Raw genomic sequence first — 18,950 nt, forward strand, 5'->3', positions numbered from 1 at the left:
CATGACCAAAATAATATATTTTCTTACCGCAAACATCACACAAAACTGGACAATGTCCACGAAGAAATGCATGATCCGGACAGTTCCAAGCATAAGCGGGGTAACAATACTGATAGCCTTCTTCATCTTTGCATTCCTCTGCAAAAAAAAAAGTGATTCTTATTAATAATATTGACAAACATTCTAAAGTTATTTAATTATAGAAATTCTGATCGTGGTGACATTTTTTTATGTAATGCTCTCAGTTCAAGTTTACTAGTAAGCCTACCCCGTTACGTGTATTGCAAGAATTATTGCACCGGACATAACGGTCCTATTAAGATCGGAAGAAAATATGCTTATCTCCAATGCTGCACCACCAACACTGTTAATCCTATTATAGTAGGCCCCAACCATACTTGGTCTCTTGAGTGCATATGCCTTCCTCACGGTGAGTTTGGGCCTTGTCTTTTATAGTATCTCCTTAATCAGCGTTATTGCATTTTCTCTTTTGTTTGGGACCCCTGAACCCTCGGGCCGATGGTCATGGACTTCGTCCACCCTGCCCCCCCCGCTTGCTACGCCCCTGGATAATCCTACTTACCATCACAAAATATCCCAATCCATCCTTTCGCACAAGAACAGGTACAGTCCTTGTCATTCTTAGTGCCACAATTCTTACACTTAATTGGACAATCTGAGAAGAATCAGTAAGAACAGCATTGATTTATATAGGTAAACTGTAGAAGAAAACGTGCGTTTGACGGGTTGTATGAAGCTCTTTTAACCCAAAGTATTTGAATACATCAAATTAAGTTTAGGACTGTTTAACTCACTAAAAAGTTTAAAATCCGTACCAATTTGACACATTACATTATGAATGAATGAATGAATGAATGAATGAATGAATGAATGAATGATGATGAATGAATGAATGAATGAATGAATGAATGAATGAATGAATGAATGAATGAATGAATGATTAATTTACATAACAGATGCGATTAAATGATTGGCGGGATTACCAAGCGGGTGTCTGATGTAAAAGATGCATCGAAATGCATCGAAACGGGTCGAAACAATATCGAAACTGGTCGAAATGGGTGAAAGAAAAACAGGAATGGGTCCGGATCAGATATATAATATCAAATTTAGTCCATGCATGCATTGAAGTAAGTTATTTAACACGGTTGTTTGATGTATATAGAATTGGCTTCATTATTAACTAAATGCAAACTATAGATGGCGCTATTTAGTCCATGCATGCATTGAAGTAAGTTATTTAAACGACACAAAGTTGGGAAATAAATATTTATTTATTTATTTGAATTTGTTTCTATAGCTCACCTGTAATGGGTTTGAACACTCTAAATTCCAAAGTTAGTCACTTGTAAAGTAAACTTGTTATATTTATTTATTTATTTATTTATTTATTTATTTATTTATTTATTTATTTATTTATTTATTTGTTTGTTTGTTTGTTTGTTTGTTTGTTAGTTAGTTAGTTTTCTGTTTATTTATTTATTTGTTTATTTATGTATCTTATTTATTTATTATTTATTTATTTATTTATTCATCTTCACAATGTATTTCTCGATGGATGCAAACTGGGAATTACACTTGATGACATCCTACTTAGTCACATATTAACAACATGTGATATGTGTATGACTTTTTCTATGAATATCGGTGTCTTGAACAAACTAGAACTATTTTTACCTAATACAAGCCTGTATCAGTTGTAGGCCTAATCTTACCATATTTATCTAATCTTACCATATTTACCTTTATTTATTTATTTATTTGCGTACCATATCTATTTTCACGGTATAAGTTTCCACAATGTTAGCATGTCATACGAATATTTCGGTTATTGCCCAGTACTAAAGGTTACGGGCTTTTAATTACCCAATTAATTATGTGCGTAATCCTCTATATTTTACTGCATTTGGTAATATAATTGTTGTTTGTTGAATAACTTAGACCCATTTCCATTTCGACCCATTCCTGTTTTTCTTTCACCCATTTCGACCCGTTTCGATGCATTACATCTTTTACAGACACCCATTACCAAACCTTTTTTTTTTTTTTGATTGATTGAAATTTGAAATATTTGAAATCATTACATTGTCATCAACTGGGTTGGTTCAGGTCAGGGCTGGATTTACCATAGGGTCAGATGGGCCCGGGCCCCCAAAATTGCCCTGTGTAGAGTGCATCTTCCATTTTCGCCGAAAATACTATGTTTTGGGTACAAAAATTGCAAATTTTTTCGCGCTTCGCGCCCAATGACCTGTTATATAGCAAAATTCAGCTTCAGTTTGGGGTAAAATAGTAAAATTAATAGTAAAATTAAGTAAAAGTAAAATTTAAATTTTTTTCGAGCGCTTTGGCGCGCAAACGTACTTGTAAAATCAAAACACTTGGCCACTTGAGAGCACACGCCTTCCTCACGGAAGTTTTGGCTTGGCCCAGGGCCCCCAAAACGGTAAATCCGGCCCTGGTTCAGGTCACTGATTATGATCATCCGAGTGCGATGCTGGGGGAAGGGGTAGATGGATTATCGTGCTACTAGGCGTGGTCATTCCTGGCGGACTAGTTGAAATCCTTGATCGTATAAAAAAACCAATTACATCCTCGAATAAAGCTTATCATTTGAACAGAAAATCGGAGCAAAACAGGCGACCAAAAACGCAGCGGGAAAACATCGGGACTATATAATATCCAAAATCATCTAGATTACCAAACCTAAGCGTTTACATTTCAAAACAGTTTTTTCGAAACATAAAAGGAGGTAATTTATTTAAAATAAAAATTAAGTATATTCTTACCGCATGTGACGCCGTCTTTCTTACAATCTCCTGAAATGTTCACGAAGTAAAATAAAATGTCGTTATTTGCTGGAACACGTTCAATATTACAATGCTACCAATATTATGAATAAAGTTTTCCTCAGTTTGCTCCATTGAAGACTTAGGATGACAATAATTGAATGGTTCAATGTTTAATGGAACGTGACCTGATATATTTGGAAAATCAAATTCTTTAAAGCAGTATTCAGACTTTTTATTGTACGTACAATATTGTATGCAACATATCTACGTTGTTTAATCTATTGCCATTCTATTTCCAGTAATGTTTAAGTTCTAACGAATGTTTGATGACGTAAAATCGATAATATATTTCTACTAGATATTACATGTAACATATTATCGATTTTTCATCATCAAACATTCGTTAGAACATTACTGGAAATAGAATGGCAATAGATTAAATAACGTAGATATGTTGCATACAATATTGTACGTACAATACTCGGAGTCTGTGGAGCGCTTTAAACTTATTTATAACACAAACTGTTGTCCCTTTCAAGCATTCATGCAAAAAGATCATGTAAATGTTCATTGTAAATGCGACTAATTCTTCATGGAATTACTGACATTTAATACAGCGAAAAACTGGTAGGCAGTGTTTTTATTAATGATAATCATCATGATCATGTAATAAATTGATATCAAATGAAAGATCGCATTTTTCTCATTAACATACGGAAATTAGGAGTTCCAAATCGGTGTATTTCCGAAGATATCAAAAAACTGCTGAATTAGTCAAAAATGTGGTATACCACATTTGAGACTAATTCGGCAGTTTTTTGAAGATTTCTTAGGAAATATACCGATTTGGAACGCCTAATTTCAATATGATAATGAGAAAAATATGAGCTTTCACCTGGTACCAAAATCTGCATTTTGATAGGGTAAAGTTGGGGATGAGGCTGTCAATCAGGTCACCCACCTTTAACGTCATTGAATATTTTTCAAAATTATAATATTTACACGATTGTATTTATAGTGTACTTTAACGATAGGGTACAATATCTAGTGATAAGTAATACTTTGTGACCATTGGTTGTGACAAAAAATAAATATCGGGTTTTTTTTAATAATGATTCAAACAATATTATAGCATTTTCTGAGAAGGAAGCCCTCAATTTTATTTTAAAATTCATCTTTTTACACCGATGCAATGTGCTGTAATGAACTAATAACTTGCAATAACTGTGCACTTTAGGAAGTTTAGGTACTGTATTTGTGACAAAATTTATGATTTTTAATAAAATCTCTTTAAAGATATTTAATTCATACAATTGAAATATTAGTCGAACTTATGTATGGCTGAAATGCCTAGTAGCGCGCAAGAATCTACAGGGTGTTCATAAAACATTGAGCCGATCGAACTCATTAACGATCGAAATCACTTCACTTGAAATCATCATTTATAATATTAAGGTAATACGAGGTATTGTTGGTCGAAGCAGCAACAAAAAATGTAGGTCACAGCATCTTGCGAATGGTAGTGAGCTTTAGCAAAAATTCCATTGCTCAATTCATAGCGAGCGTGTAGAAGAATTCAAATATCACAGATATATTTTTGTAGGTCCTGTGGTTCTTGAGTTATGTTGTAAAGAGGGCTGAAACAACAACACTTTTGTAAAACGTACATAACTCATTAACAACAATAAATTAAGCAGGTTTTCAAAGTATATGATTTGTAGAATGAACTTTTGCAAAACACCAAAGTGTTATTTTTCAATAATATATTGATTCAGATAATGAAAATCGATTTTTTTTGGCTGCTTCGACCAACAATACCTCGTACAGCCTTAATAAATAATTTGATTGCTTATAAAAACGGATTATTTTCTTCTGTTTACCAAATTCCTCAATCTCAGGGTAGCCAGCGAGCTTATAAGTTCTGGAATTAGCCCGATTAGCATGATTAACCAGATGATATCGACAATGGCCGATTGACAGCTGGTTTTATTGAAATATACTTACTGCATTTGTTTTCAAAGCACCAACTCGTTTCAGGCTCACACCATGAACAGGTTTCTCCCTTATAGTATGGTCTTCCCCCGGTATTGCCCCTATGTTGTTCAATGAAAATTAAATCACATAATAAACCTTTATTCTCTAAACATTTAACACAGGGCATCAGCAATTGCTGTTAATTGATTGCACTGATCAATATATTAGGGCCTCCAGGGGTTTACCCTGTGCATTTTTGGTCCTTTTAAGGTGCGTGGTCCCATTGAGTATGCCTTGTGGAACCAATTATGAGACACCTCATTTTAAGTCTTTAAAAGTAGGTCCTCTTAACGAACTTTGACTTCAAGATCGAGTGGAAAAAACAGATCGGACAAATTGGACAATCACTCACAATGTAGTTCTCCTAATAAAATAAAGTGTATGAGCATCTATGGCACTAGACGCCCAAAAGGTAGAAGTAACACCAGTTGGAGGAGATGTAGTCCTTTCTTCGTACGCTAAAACGGGTCGAATCAATATGGGAGATAAGAAGATCGGGAAGAAGATTGCGAAGCCTACCGATCCAACGGAGACTGCATCCGCCGTGTCAAACTACTTGTAATAACATTAAAGGTAATAACGCCTTGGATACGATGATTGGAAATATCTTCATGAGTGAAAACAGAACGTGTGTGCACATACGGATAACGGAGACGCCGCGACAAAGGATTACGTTGACCAAAGTGTAAAGCACGAGCACGACGTTACAGTACCGTGGCACTCCTTGAGAAGATACATCGTCGTACCGGATGAGGATGGTACTAGAAACCAGAATGGTTAACTGCAGATCCGTCGGATAACGCTTTTTCAATGGGAAATGAACTTTGCTGCTTGGATGATGTCACGATGAGGTTAGCATTTATTCCGTATTGAAAAGCGTGTTCCGACGGATCTGCACTCGATCGACCGGCCTCAAAGACTTATATTTCCGTCAGAGTAAAAAAGAAAGAACAGTGATTTGACTCAGAACAAGTTGGTCGAAATTAAAAAAAAATTGAATGAATAATAGGATCAACGCTTAACCTAAACAAGTCAATATCGTGGATAGCTACACGTTACTACCCAAACCCGGTAAAAACTTTGAAATCGTGTAGGATACCGGTGATCTGGAAATTATTTTCAATCACCCTCATACAATACAAAGGCCATGGACTTTTCTCTTTTCGGCAAAACCGGGCAAAACTGGTTCTTGCAGAAGTTGCTGGTTGAGGCTGGACCAGTAGCGTAGTCAGCGGGTGGCATGGGGGCAGGGCGGCCAGACTGCCCCCTGATCAAAAATGAAAGAAAAAAGTGCCCCTCTGAAAAAAGGAAGAGAAAATCTGGAGGGCAAAGGAAAAAAAAAGGGCAAGGAGCCCCTTGCCATCGAAATTCACCCCGATCATGGACCAAAATAATGTAAAATGCGCGCACATTGTCACATTACAGGTTATCTCCTTGCGGGAATTCCACATGTCACACTTATACATACTTTCTTCATTGTGGGGGAATGTGGGTTTTGCGCCACATGAACCGCGCCCTGTGGTCGATATCGGTCTTCTTCTAAACGGGTCAATCCTTCAAGTTTCATGTCTTCCCCACATGTCAGGGATGGCGACAGGGCTATTTTAACGTGCCTCCTGGCACGTTCGTGCAGTGAGATTAAACATCCGTGCAGTGAGAAATGAAAATCCGTGCTTATAATATTTCCGTGAAGTAAGATCAAGTCGCAAATCCCATGTAAAATGATAGTAATTTTTCTCTCAGTAAACAATACTTTTTTATTCAACCCAAACATGCCTTACAACGCTTCTGGTATAGTCAAAAAATTGCAGTTGTTCCGTTTCTCCCTGCACTTTTCGGCAGGGAATGCCTTGGGACGAGAGCAGATGCGCCGCCCGCGGACGTAGGGGTGCAAATTACCCCCTGAATCGAAATACCGAGACAAAATGGGGGATGTTGAAGACACGTAAATGTTTGCATGGGGAGACGTCGCCATAAAAATTCTAAAAGTAGAAAAATTCAAGAATTGCCCTGTGCACCTTCCTATTCCGCTCGAAAAACACTTGTTTTGAGGCCGTGCTTTGCGCACCCCATCAAATACCAAAATTTCCAAAAAAACTACACTAATTGCCAACGTGCAGTGACATTTTCGGCCTAAAGTAGCCCCTGGTTCGTGGCGACACCGGGGTGACAAGGGTAGCGCCACCCGACCAGAAATGCCGACCGACCCACCCTACTTGAACAGCTTTTTTTCAGGAATTGTCAGTATAGCGCATTATTCGCACAACGCAGATAATCACACACTATAGAGGTGTGCATGGCGTATGGCGAAATAATCTGGAGGTATACTTTTACCAAGGATAACAGAAATCCGGATGTGATTGCTCATTTGCATGTGTCCAATCCTTACAATTTTTATGTTCTAATTATGAATACCATATTTGTCTTTGTTTAAGATATACAGGGGGTAGCATAACTGGTACCTTAATTATTGTACGCACTGTACGTATATATATACTTACGGTGGTGTATAATTACAAGCCGTGTACCATGCATTGCGATCTAGAGTTGCACCGTTGCTTCGTTCATAAATTTCAGGGCAAAACGCTATACCACATCCAACATGGGTTGTCGGCGACCACACCATCTTTATAAAGGAATCGGATTACTTTTTATTCAGATTGTAATTGCTCAACATGCTCAATATATTTCTTTCTTTTTTTTTTTTTTTTTAATTATAAAACTACCCGTATAAAGTAAAAACAAATGGTTTGTTTTTTTAATTGAAAATGACAAATAGTCCGGTATCTACAAGGTTTTAATGTGCATCCCCCCCAGGACTCTACCAAACCAACTTTTTAAGTTTCCTTTTATGGTCCTATAACACATTCAAGATGTTAACAAAAAATATTTCCGGCACTCCGGCCATATGCAAGGTTAAAGGTCAACACAGTGGTCAAATTTCAAAGTTGCTTATGAGTTATATGAAACAAATATTGAATGTTTTTATTCGTTCAATGGAAAGAATATTTCCATTCGGTGAAATATGAACTGTTCCATTCAATGTGTGACTTCTAACAAAAGGCGCTGGTTCCCGTAGTATTCCTCATTCAAACCAATATAATGCACGACCTCGGACATGAAGCAATTCCTGGAGAGGGCAATCCCTCATTTGCATGTGACGCTTTCTTATTTAAATTAGCCATTGTGTTATTGCTTAATATTCATATGTTATGGGGAGCACTTTACACCACCAGGTTGGGCAAGTCATGAATAATTTAGCGTTGTGAAGCCAAATAAACTTATTATTTCCCAGGCTTGAAAAAAAATTACAGGTAGAGGTGGGAATCGATCTCGGTACCTCCCGGTTAAAAAGCACAGTGCAAGACAACTAAGCCAGCTAAATATCTGTTGTGAGACGTCTAACATTAAATCAGTAATAAAAGAAGTAGATTCTTATTTTGGGCTCAAATTGTAGAATAGGGGAAATATTTGTCTCTGCTCTAAAGAAAATAAAAGTGAGATCTTTAAACAAAATGTTACGGCTCTATTAAAAAAAAAAAGATTGATATCAAAATAACTTTAAAATCATTTCACGAGGCGGCATTGTCACAGACGAACACTGTATACGCTAAAACTAGATCTTTACCACTAGACGACGTCGTAGCACAGTGGTAGAGCATCAGACTGGTGATGCAAAGATGGTTGGTTCGAGTCCTCCTGTCAGCAATGTTTGTTTTTGTGAATGCAATGCTACGATACCATTTGCTCAAATTTTTCTTATTTATTTATTTCTTTCTTTCTTTATTTATTTGTTTATTTATGTAAATAATTATGCATGTATTTATTTTGTTTAATCACTCACTCACACTCTTTAGAAAAAAGGGCTCTTGATCGATCAGTTCATTTATTCATTGTTTGATGGTTTGATATGATATGTCTATTGATCGAAATTGAATATCATATAATTTATTCATATTCATTGTTTGTGAATTGATTGATTAATTAACTGATTGATTGATTTGTTGAGCCGGTGCAAGTCAGTGCGTGAAATGTTAGAGGTGAGTTACTTGAACAAGCCTTAATAATTATAATTTAAAAAAAAAAAAAAATAAAAAAAAATAAATAAATAAATAAATAAATAAATAAATAAATAAATAAATAAATAAATAAATAAATAAATAAATAAATAAATAAATAAATAAATAAATAAATAAATAAAGAAAAGAAAGAAAGAAAGAAAGAAAGAAAGAAAGAAAGAAAGAAAGAAAGAAAGAAAGAAAGAAAGAAAGAAAGAAAGAAAGAAAGAAAGAAAGAAAGAAAGAAAGAAATCGCTTTCCCCTCTCAGCCTGCCAAAAATATTGTGACCAACCCCTGTTGGACATTCAAATTATTGGGATCCCAAATAATGATTAAATACATCAGATTTGTAGATGTAGGCCTACAGTAAAAAAAGGTGTTTTTTTTAAACTAAACCGATATTTTACTCATTATTGACCATGGTAGGCGAAACCGTCAATAGTGATTAAAGAATTTTGTTCAAAATAAAATTTCCATATCATAAGCGTTTCCGGACCTTTACTATTATCCTCCCCTCCACTCACGTATACATAAGGTTTTCCACGAAAATCCTTAGACATGGGTCTCCCTTTTAGATTGTCCGTGCTATGTGTGAAAAACATGCCGGAAAACATGTTGCTTTTACTATTTTCAAGCTCAAATCCTTAGATATGGGTCCTTACTTTCCTGACAATCCTTAGATATGGGTAGGGGGCCTACTTATTTTCGGTAAAATCGTGACCCTTAGAAATGGTTATGGGTTCGGAAGCTCGGGCCGCACATCGTCGAAAAATAATCCAAGTACCCGCCCCCTGGTTATCCTAAGCCTTTTAAATCGTTTTAAAGCCAAAATCGCACCCTCTCACCCCAATTTTACCCTCCCCAGGGCTCATAACTATTCACAGCCCTGATAATCTCCTAAATTATTCAATTGTTTTTTTTCGATGGGCCTAAACTCCTGTAATATGCATGCACATGTTGAATACAGCAAGCTACATTCAAATTATACATGCACGATGCAAGTGCTATTCCAGAAACGCTGCACATCAGTGACATCACTTAATTAATATTACTACCGGTAGTGAATAGCAAGCTTCGAAGGTTGAAAGTGCGCCCGCTTTACTACCTGAGAGCAATCCGGTAGTGGCGTTTCAATTTATTACGTGTTGGGAAATCCACAAGATCAAATAGAACGGTGAGTGATGATTATTTACTTGTTTTTAAAAACAAACTTCTTAGGCCAGTAATAAACTACGTTCACGGCCGACAACTATAGTTTGAATGATATTTATTATCACACGAGGAAATAAAACAAACGAATATGGCGCCTCACGTGCTTCAGGTCAGGTCAGTGGTCAAAGGTTTTTATCGCTAAATCGCTGGCTGAATATCGTATCAAATTCAAGTGATACACTACCGTCGTATTATTGACACCAATTCCTAATTTCGACATTACTATTGCGAAAGGTTATTCCATTATCAAATTAGTAGACTTTCTGTAAAAAACAAATCACTGGTGCCTGATGGGAAATACTAGTGCGCCATCACCGGATTGCTCCCTGCTCTGCTAGCTGGCGCACTTTCAAGCTTGCTACTCGCATTGAACAGGCAGAGTTCGCAAAACTAACGGCGTCGTTATTTGCCAACCCTAAAAGGGATCGAAATTAATTATTCATAACCGATCGATAACTGGCCTCATTTTCTAACTAGCAAACCAGCGGGATTTGTCATAGGTTTGCGTTGATAATAGAACAACCGTGAAGTTAGTGTCACCCCCTTGCCTCGGAGTTACCTGCATGACGGTGGCGGGCTATTTTGAAACAGTGATGGTTGCACATGCAGGTACTTCTTTTGAAAGTCCTAAACAAGATATAGCAGTCGTTGATAGGATATGCAGCTTATAGAACACGGATAACCTCTATTCGGCAAAGCCTCGAACAGTCCATATTTCACCTCATGAAAATATTCTTACCACTGAACTCATCAACATTCAATAGTATTCCCATCGCATCATTCACTTAAATACTGTTCCCTAACTTACTCACATGGTTGCCAAGACAGGTGCAAATAAGAGAGTGGCAAAATAATTGAGCTTTTTTCTGCTTTGAGTAATAGTTACATTTTATTCATCATAATTACGTTTTCTTTAAACATTTCAAACATGTCAAATCTGATAGGCACTATTTGTGATCCCTGCAAGTAAATGTATATCTTTTTATCTTGTCAGTTTTAGTTTCTGTGATAAGTCGTGTTCACACGGTCGGACATAAGTCACTTGTTACCGGTAATAAGTGACTTATGTCCGACCGTGTGAACACGACTTAAGTTTTCAAATGAACAATCCTTATATTCTAGCCTTTTGTTGCTCACTAAAAAAGTTGAACGGAGGTAATTTTTTGTTTTCGGTTTGATGAGTTATCTTAATTTTGACACGAAAACTTGTAGAAGAGAGAAATTCCGATAAGTTGTACGGCTTCAATTGACTTGTGTTGGGTGCATAGACACTTAAGCTGGTTTCATACTACCCTGCCGCTTGCCGCTGAGCGGCGTGGCGCACGCGTATTGCAGACAAACGGACACAATCAAGGCTTGTCATTGGTTGAAATGCCCTGCCGCTTGCCGCTGCGAAAGTATGCTGGGTGCATAGACGCCTATGCGTGATTGGCTCGTAAAAATAGTCTAGCATCGAAATATATACTAACCATGTTGCCAGTTAATAAGCAAAAGTCGGTCCTATTGGCGATTAAACGAGATACTGAAATGGCCAAATATCGTCCAATAGTGATTTAGTTATCATGTTATATTGATATGCAATACAAAAAGCCTTCGAGCGAAGGTAATTTATTACGTTCATTCTTCACAATAGCAATTGCTAGTCTGATAATAGGTTGGCCCTATAGACGAATCCAACGAGCCAAGTGGTGGTCATAATTCATTCGGCCATTACTGGGTCCCCGGCGAAACTAAACTGGTGTTGTGACTGCCCAATTGGGTGGATTAATTTTAATGTTATTTTGTACTGTGTTGTAAACTTTCATCATTCTTTTGTCTACGTGTAACACGGGTGATGGAATGCAGTTTAAAATTTCCGCCAAGGACGCATCATTTCACATTTCTGGTGAGATATAGTCATGGGGACCCAGTTATGGCTGCCATTGAGGTGTAGGAATGCGTAAAATTGGATTCGTCTATATGCGAGGCCCGAGTAAATGTTTATTTGTGCGGAGCTGATTTTTGTCAGTCATTGACATACTGATAAATTTCGCAAAATGGGAGAGGGGAGATACATGAGACTGACCAACAGAACAAGTGAGAGTGAGAGGGAATAAGGGAGAAAGAGAGGAGAGGTTGAGACGAAAAGAGAAGAACACGAGAAAAGAGAGAAGGGACCGGGGAGGGAGAGGGGGACTGATTTGGAATGGGGAGGAGGAAGAAGCGAAATAGGGAGATGTACATTGATACGAGGGAAGGGCGACACTGCGACCCTGCACAGGCTCGTAGCCAGGATCTATTGGGATGCGACAAGCGCGCTCAGGACCCGTGCCCGGGAACCTTGTGTAATCTAAAAGCTAATTTTCAACGTTTTTACAGAAAAAAAAAAGTAAAGGATTGGCATTTTGTCACATTAATGTGAACCAATTTAACAACATCAAAAGCCTATGAACCGGCGAGAGGAGCGCTAGACCACAAAAAATACCGGTGTTCCATAATCTTGTCTTATCCAGCCTCTATTGAAATAAGCTGATTGGTACTTCTAACTTCTCACGAAGCTGACTGCCGTGTAATCCCTGTGGCGTTACTCTACGTCGGCTTTTAATGACGCCGTAAGCTGACTTTATGTCACTATGGAATGAAGCGAAGGTGGTACGCTAGTATGCCGTACAATGCTTTTCATTTTCCCAATATTTCATTCTTTGTTTACTATCTGAATCTAGTACGTGGCGCTAGGTTTGGGATTTTATATTCCTACAATATAGGGAAATGGGAGTGCCCAGGAGTGGGAGGAGGGGTAACTGAAATACCATTTAAAGGTATAAGAACCGGGATAAGAACTATATAGTATTATTGACTTACCTGAGTGTAGTGACCACATGGGCGAAATAGGCACCTGTTTGCGTCAAAATCAAAGTAATTGTGTTCATCGTACCAGGAATTGATTAAATAAAGGCCAGCATCAGCTGGGCCCGAGAACCGTAACGTAGTATACCCTAGATTTTGGCCGTAATAAGAATCTTTTCCACCGTGTTGAAATACACATCTAGCGACCCATTGTTCAGCTTGAGTAGTCGCGTAGTCATCCCAATACTACATGATTTGAAACGAAGACAAAGGAAAATAGATTTATACATGGTGTAAGGGAATAAACCAAAAGATCGATGACGTCTATAAACGAAACTAGTTTCGTTTAGGGGGGAGGGGGTAAAATACTCGATTACGTTCGTCTAAAGAATGTGTCATTATTATTATTATGTCAACATTTTCAACATTTCTTTATTACGTTTCTGGCAGGGAGGGAGGCTCAGCTGAAAACGAAACTAGTTACGTTTATAGGACGTCATCGATCTTTTGGTTTGTTCCCTAATCATTCAGCGTGTCTGGTGATTGCATATGTACCGATACTCTTGCTGTTATATAGTGAGACACAGTTACCGCACAAATTATATCTACCAAAAAACGTTTCAAAACGTAAAAAGCGGCCAAAGTTTAAAAAATCTTTCCTGTGTGGCTTTTCACCCTTTTTTAAACTTGGTCCCATTTATGAAAGTTTTAAAGACCCATACGAAGTCATCTATAGGCTACTTGTTGGTTTTCTTAGTTGTCAATGTTTATTTTGTAGAGCAAATGAATTAATGTTCGTGCGTAATTGAAGTTTTTTCCGTATAGACGTTATAATGTATTTTGTAGCAAATACTCACTTTGTTAAATTCTTCATCGTCATGTGCGATTCTGCGCCTTATGTACAGATGTAGGGCCTATATGTAGCAGGTTGACACACAGTCAATTTGCTAAGTATATATAATACTCTACTACTCTTTATGATCACGCAATATAATAAAACATAAACCTTGAAATGTTTTTGATAATACATACGGTAGCCTACGTCATATTGCACCGCTTTCGAACAGTCTTAAACCTATAAGAGTACATTGTTGCATGTAAAAATTAGGACTCATTCTTCATGTTAATACTACTTTACTAAATGGGACCAAGTTTAAAAAAGGGTGAAAAGCCACACAGGAAAGATTTTTAAACTTTGTCCGCTTTTTACGTTTTGAAACGTTTTTGGTAGATATTAATTCTTTTTTGAGGTAAAAAATATTGCGCGCTAAGTGGTTCTTTCTAGCCATGCGAGGTGAACTAGTTGGATATCCATATTTCGCGGTTAATGGTGTTTTTTAGCACTGCGGGGCAAACTAGTTGGATATCCATATTTCGGGGTGAGTGGTTTTTGAAGCTCCGAGGGCAAACTAGTTGGATATCCATATTTGTATGATTTATCGCACATAATTTCTGCGTAGCGTGGAGAATCATTTACATAGGATTTTGGAGAAAAAATGTGAAAATTTTAGGGAAATATAGAATGGCGGAAGAAACAAATAAAACATTTTCCTGGAATGTGTAGACCATACTCTTTCTGTTCCTATTGATTTCTATACTGAAATAATTCTTAAAATGAAGTTGTTGGATGATTTTAGTTGGCATTTCTAGAACGTAAACATGTAGGCAGATAGTAGAGAGGGCACTCTATTCACGAGATTTCTTTTCCAACGCCAAAATAGCACGAATTTTGGTGGTTTGCGAGTGAAGAGTGTCCGCACTATCGATGGACTACGTAACTGTTCAATAGGTTTTTGTAAATGAGCTAGTATTAGTGGGTAAGCTGTACATCTCTTTTGCATTGTTAAGACAACCACGCTAGGTTTTTCGATCAACGTACTATGCGTGTTTGGTCAAGCGAGGATAATTTGTAAAGCAGCAAGTAATGGTGAGGATGTTGCCCTTTTAACTACTTCTGACTTTTGATTTAGCCCAAAATGAATCAATAAAATCGTGTATAAGATATTTGTGGGGATATTTGGGCGCTATTACAACAATTTAAATAAATGGGCACTTCTGGGTTGGATATATTATAGACTCTATAGAATTTAAGTATGATATATTTTCAATGGTAAATATATTTTCACTTTCAAAGTTTGTAGTTTTCATAATTGCAATTTCTTAATATTATATAAAAGGTGAGAATAAGACTATAAATGTAAGAGTATGGGATAATTTTGATTGTTAATAATGCGAAACGCCGGCGGTAGACATCAGCAATATCAGGGATTGCCGCGATTCTTGCAGTAGCTTTTATGAATAGAATACAATAGTGGATACAATAGCGGATACAATAGCGGAACAATAGAGCTCTCTTACGGGCAAATAAACCTCGTCGCGTTTTGCTAAATTTCACTTCTTCTTTTCATGAACTAACCGTTATTTTTTAAACTTGTGGCAAAACTTCGACCGAAGTTTTTAATTCCAACTAACATTACCGTACATGGCGGCAAACATGTAGCTTCTGTCATGCTTCTGTTTTGATAACTCTTGGGGTGAGCATCGTTCCGAATGTCTGCCCGCATCCTACGCATCATGAAGAAGCTCCTACTTCCGGTAATACCGCACACAATTTATAGACCTTTTTCCCTTCTTCCCATCATGCACTATTCCAGGGGGTATGAGTATAGCAAAACACATCATCTCCCCGGGGGAGTACAGAGTTATGTTCATTACATTCGGGAATACGGACATTTCGCCTGGTGCCGTCATCACAAAAAAGGAATAGTGGATAATATCACTAATACCTTTCGGGGGCAAAAAGCAACATTTATGTGCCTTATTGACATGGTGTCGTCGCAAAAAAAAAGGTTTCCTGTTATTGAAACCTAACTTTGTATACATTTTATACTAGACCTATAGAGGTGAAAAACTAATGACGGGACACGCAGTGATATACGGCCGGTGTCCGTTTCACTTTTTTCAGAGATGAAAAAACAACGTAAACAATAATCTCTTAAACAGATGTTCTGCATCGCTCCGTAACTTCATCACTCGTGTATTTAATAATTACATTATTAGTAACATCGATGGCCTTTACGATAATCCGCATAATGGAATCAGTATGCCAAATTGACAAAATAATTGCAAAGACCATCAGATGCACACGATCTATGAGGTTAATTGACTATACGTCATACCCCCTTGGGATAGTGCCCTTGTGGGAGAGAGTGAAAAAGATCAATACTGGTGTGTTTCCAGGGGGGTCACTCCCATTGTGGCCTGTACACCATCCGCGATAATCAACTTTTGAAAAGCACCCTAAACAAGGATTTAACCCTTGGCTAAAACGATACCCTAAACAGGTAACACGCGCCTGTTTTCACACCCTAAACAGGGATTTTATTCCTTGCGTCAAATTTCGTACCTAAATTTCCTTTCCGCGTATTAGCCCAGAGGATGATTTAAGTACTACCCACCACCCCACTGGATTTACTGTGCAGCAGGCGAGCAGTGTGAGTAACATCATACCACTGCTTTGCTATGCTGCATGGAAGTGCATGGTTAAATTCGAATTTGTACAGTTATACCATATTTATATAAAAAACGCGATGAAGATGGTGGTCTATTTCACATTTGTTAAATGTGGCAGTTAAAACTCTAGTGATAACACTTTCGCAGTGCATGACGGGGCTTCCTTAAATCATCCTCTGGTATTAGCCATTGCAATTTTGCTACCCTTTTTTCCGATTTTCCCCCGGGATTTTTCATGTTTTTGACACCCTAAACACGATACTCGCGTATCGTGCCTACCCACGAAAAACTCCCCTGGTTACGCGTTTTTATTATCGCGGATGGTGTACATCAAACCACCATGGGAGTGTCCCCCTGGGGTGTGTTTATAGTGCAAATATCTCGCGGCAATATCCTTCGGGTAACGGATATCAATGTACCGTCCATACATATAGGCTAGTGTTTATAGTGGGCACGTATCCGGATAATTTCTAACCGGATAGAAATTACCGCAATGCACCGCGCACATCTGCTCCCACTATAAAACACGCTGATTGAGGCAGATAACTTGAGATAAGGGAATCATGTGTACACCCAGCGTGCTTTAAAAAAAATTCCTGAATGCATCGTCAATCTGGCATTATTTTTTAATTAGTTACAAGGCACGCGTGGTATAGCATAAGTTTCGATCCGAAAAAAAATCCAGATCTTGCACGAAACATTTTAACGGTTCAAAGTTCTATTCTGTGCATTATATTTAATACCAACATTTTATACTTGATATGTGGTAACGAGACACCCGTTTTCAACATGCTTTGGTCAATTTAATGGTTCTCCAAAGGATTCACAGGTAGAAAAGTAGATAAGGTAAGTCCAGTCCCCGGTCCAGTCACGATATGAACTCTTTTGCGATTACGCTGTACAAAATAAAATGCAGTCAGTCTTGCAGTATAATATTAGCTCTTGATCAGAGCCCTCGCAGTACCTTAGAAGATCCAGAGATCCCCAAGTAAAATAAAGCCAAGCAAGTGACTATAGTATTAGTAAAGAAAATGTACATAGGCCAATCCCTCCCTGGTTAGACCCCCGGGGTTAGACCATTCTGTAAAAAATTAATACCTTTCCCAGCACCCAGCAGTACGTACATGTAATAGGCCTTAGGCCTATGATGTAATGTACAAGCTTCACTATAGACGAATCCAAGTAGCCAAGTCATGGTCAGGATTTGGTCGGACATCTTTGGGTAGCCGCTAGCACCAACCTGGTGTTTTGAGCGCCCAATTGTGCAAATAAAAGCCGCCTAACACCTAGAGAAGATGCAAGGACGAGGAGGGTTAATAGAATAATAGCTAATAATATATATAATGGAGATAAATCCGCAGGTAATCCCGTCGCATCTATTCATACATAGTCCTTTTGTTCGCAAGTACATCAATGCATAGATACCGCGTGTAGTTAATCCGATTATTATGTCACTTCAACAGCGAATAGATCATGCTGTGTGTTTTGTCGAAGGGAACTGTATTGTGTTATTCTTTTGTCTGCCTGTGTTTTCGCGGAAGGTGTAAAACGGGTGATGGAATGCAGTTTAAAACTGCCGCCAAGGCCGAATCATTTCACATTTTGAGTGCATTGTTGCCGACGGCTACCCAACTAAAGGCTGCTAGTCAGGTGTAGGAATGCGTGTATTTGGATTCGTCTATAGACGAATCCAACGAGCCAAGTCATGGTCAGGATTTGGTCGGCCATCTTTGGTTTCCCGATAGCACCAACCTGGGGTTTTGAGCGCCCGATTGTGCAAATAAATGCCGCCTAACACCTAGAGAAGATGCAAAGACGAGGAGGGTTAATAGAATAATATATACAATAGAGGTAATCCTGTCGCATCTATTCATGCATAGTCCTTTTGTTCATCCATTTGTACATCTATGAATAGATGCGACGGGATTACCTGCGGAATTATCTCTATTGTATTATTCTAGTAACCTTCTTCAATCTTCTCTAGGTGTAAAGCGGCTTTTATTTGCACAACTGTTGGAACTGTATTGTGTTGTAAACTTCTTTTGTCTACCTGTGTTTTCGCGGAAGGTGTAAAACGGGTGATGGAATGCAGTTTAAAATTTCCGCCAAGGCCGAATCATTTCACATTTTGGATGCCTTGTAGCCGACGGGGACCCAACTAAAGGCTGCTAGTCAGGTGTAGGAATGCGCGTATTTGGATTCGTCTATAGGCAAGTCACCAACAAGTAAAGTAGGACCACTATGCAGTAGATCACTGTCTACCTAAGATATTGGTCTACCCCACACACCAACCGCGAAAGTCCACTCACCGACGCTGGTCTTTACTATAGTGTCAGAGGGCATATGGCATGGTTTTTCATTTTTTTTTTTTTTTGTATGGAAATAGGTTGGCTTTGGAGCAAAGCTATATAATATTTCATTGTGATCACGCCAAATCATACTAGTGGCTTTATTTCCCGTTTTTTAAAGCTTTAAAACAATTGAGTAGGGTAA

The 18,950-nt window shown here is 37.9% G+C and overlaps 1 protein-coding gene across 1 annotated transcript in view; it reads right to left on the reverse strand.

Moving 5' to 3' along the window:
- Window positions 1–18,950, reverse strand: part of LOC140162416 (GLIPR1-like protein 1) — a 28,891-nt gene that overhangs the window by 5,396 nt on the left and 4,545 nt on the right. Inside the window, exons 4-9 of the mRNA XM_072185643.1 lie at window positions 12,960–13,190; window positions 7,349–7,473; window positions 4,818–4,906; window positions 2,811–2,840; window positions 584–676; window positions 28–138 (exon numbers count right to left, since the gene is read on the reverse strand). Of these exons, the coding sequence (XP_072041744.1) occupies window positions 28–138; window positions 584–676; window positions 2,811–2,840; window positions 4,818–4,906; window positions 7,349–7,473; window positions 12,960–13,190 (679 nt within the window). The remainder of the gene's footprint in view (window positions 1–27; window positions 139–583; window positions 677–2,810; window positions 2,841–4,817; window positions 4,907–7,348; window positions 7,474–12,959; window positions 13,191–18,950) is intronic.

The sequence above is a fragment of the Amphiura filiformis genome, chromosome 10 (genome assembly GCF_039555335.1).
Source record: "Amphiura filiformis chromosome 10, Afil_fr2py, whole genome shotgun sequence".
Classification (NCBI taxonomy): Eukaryota; Metazoa; Echinodermata; class Ophiuroidea; order Amphilepidida; family Amphiuridae; genus Amphiura; species Amphiura filiformis.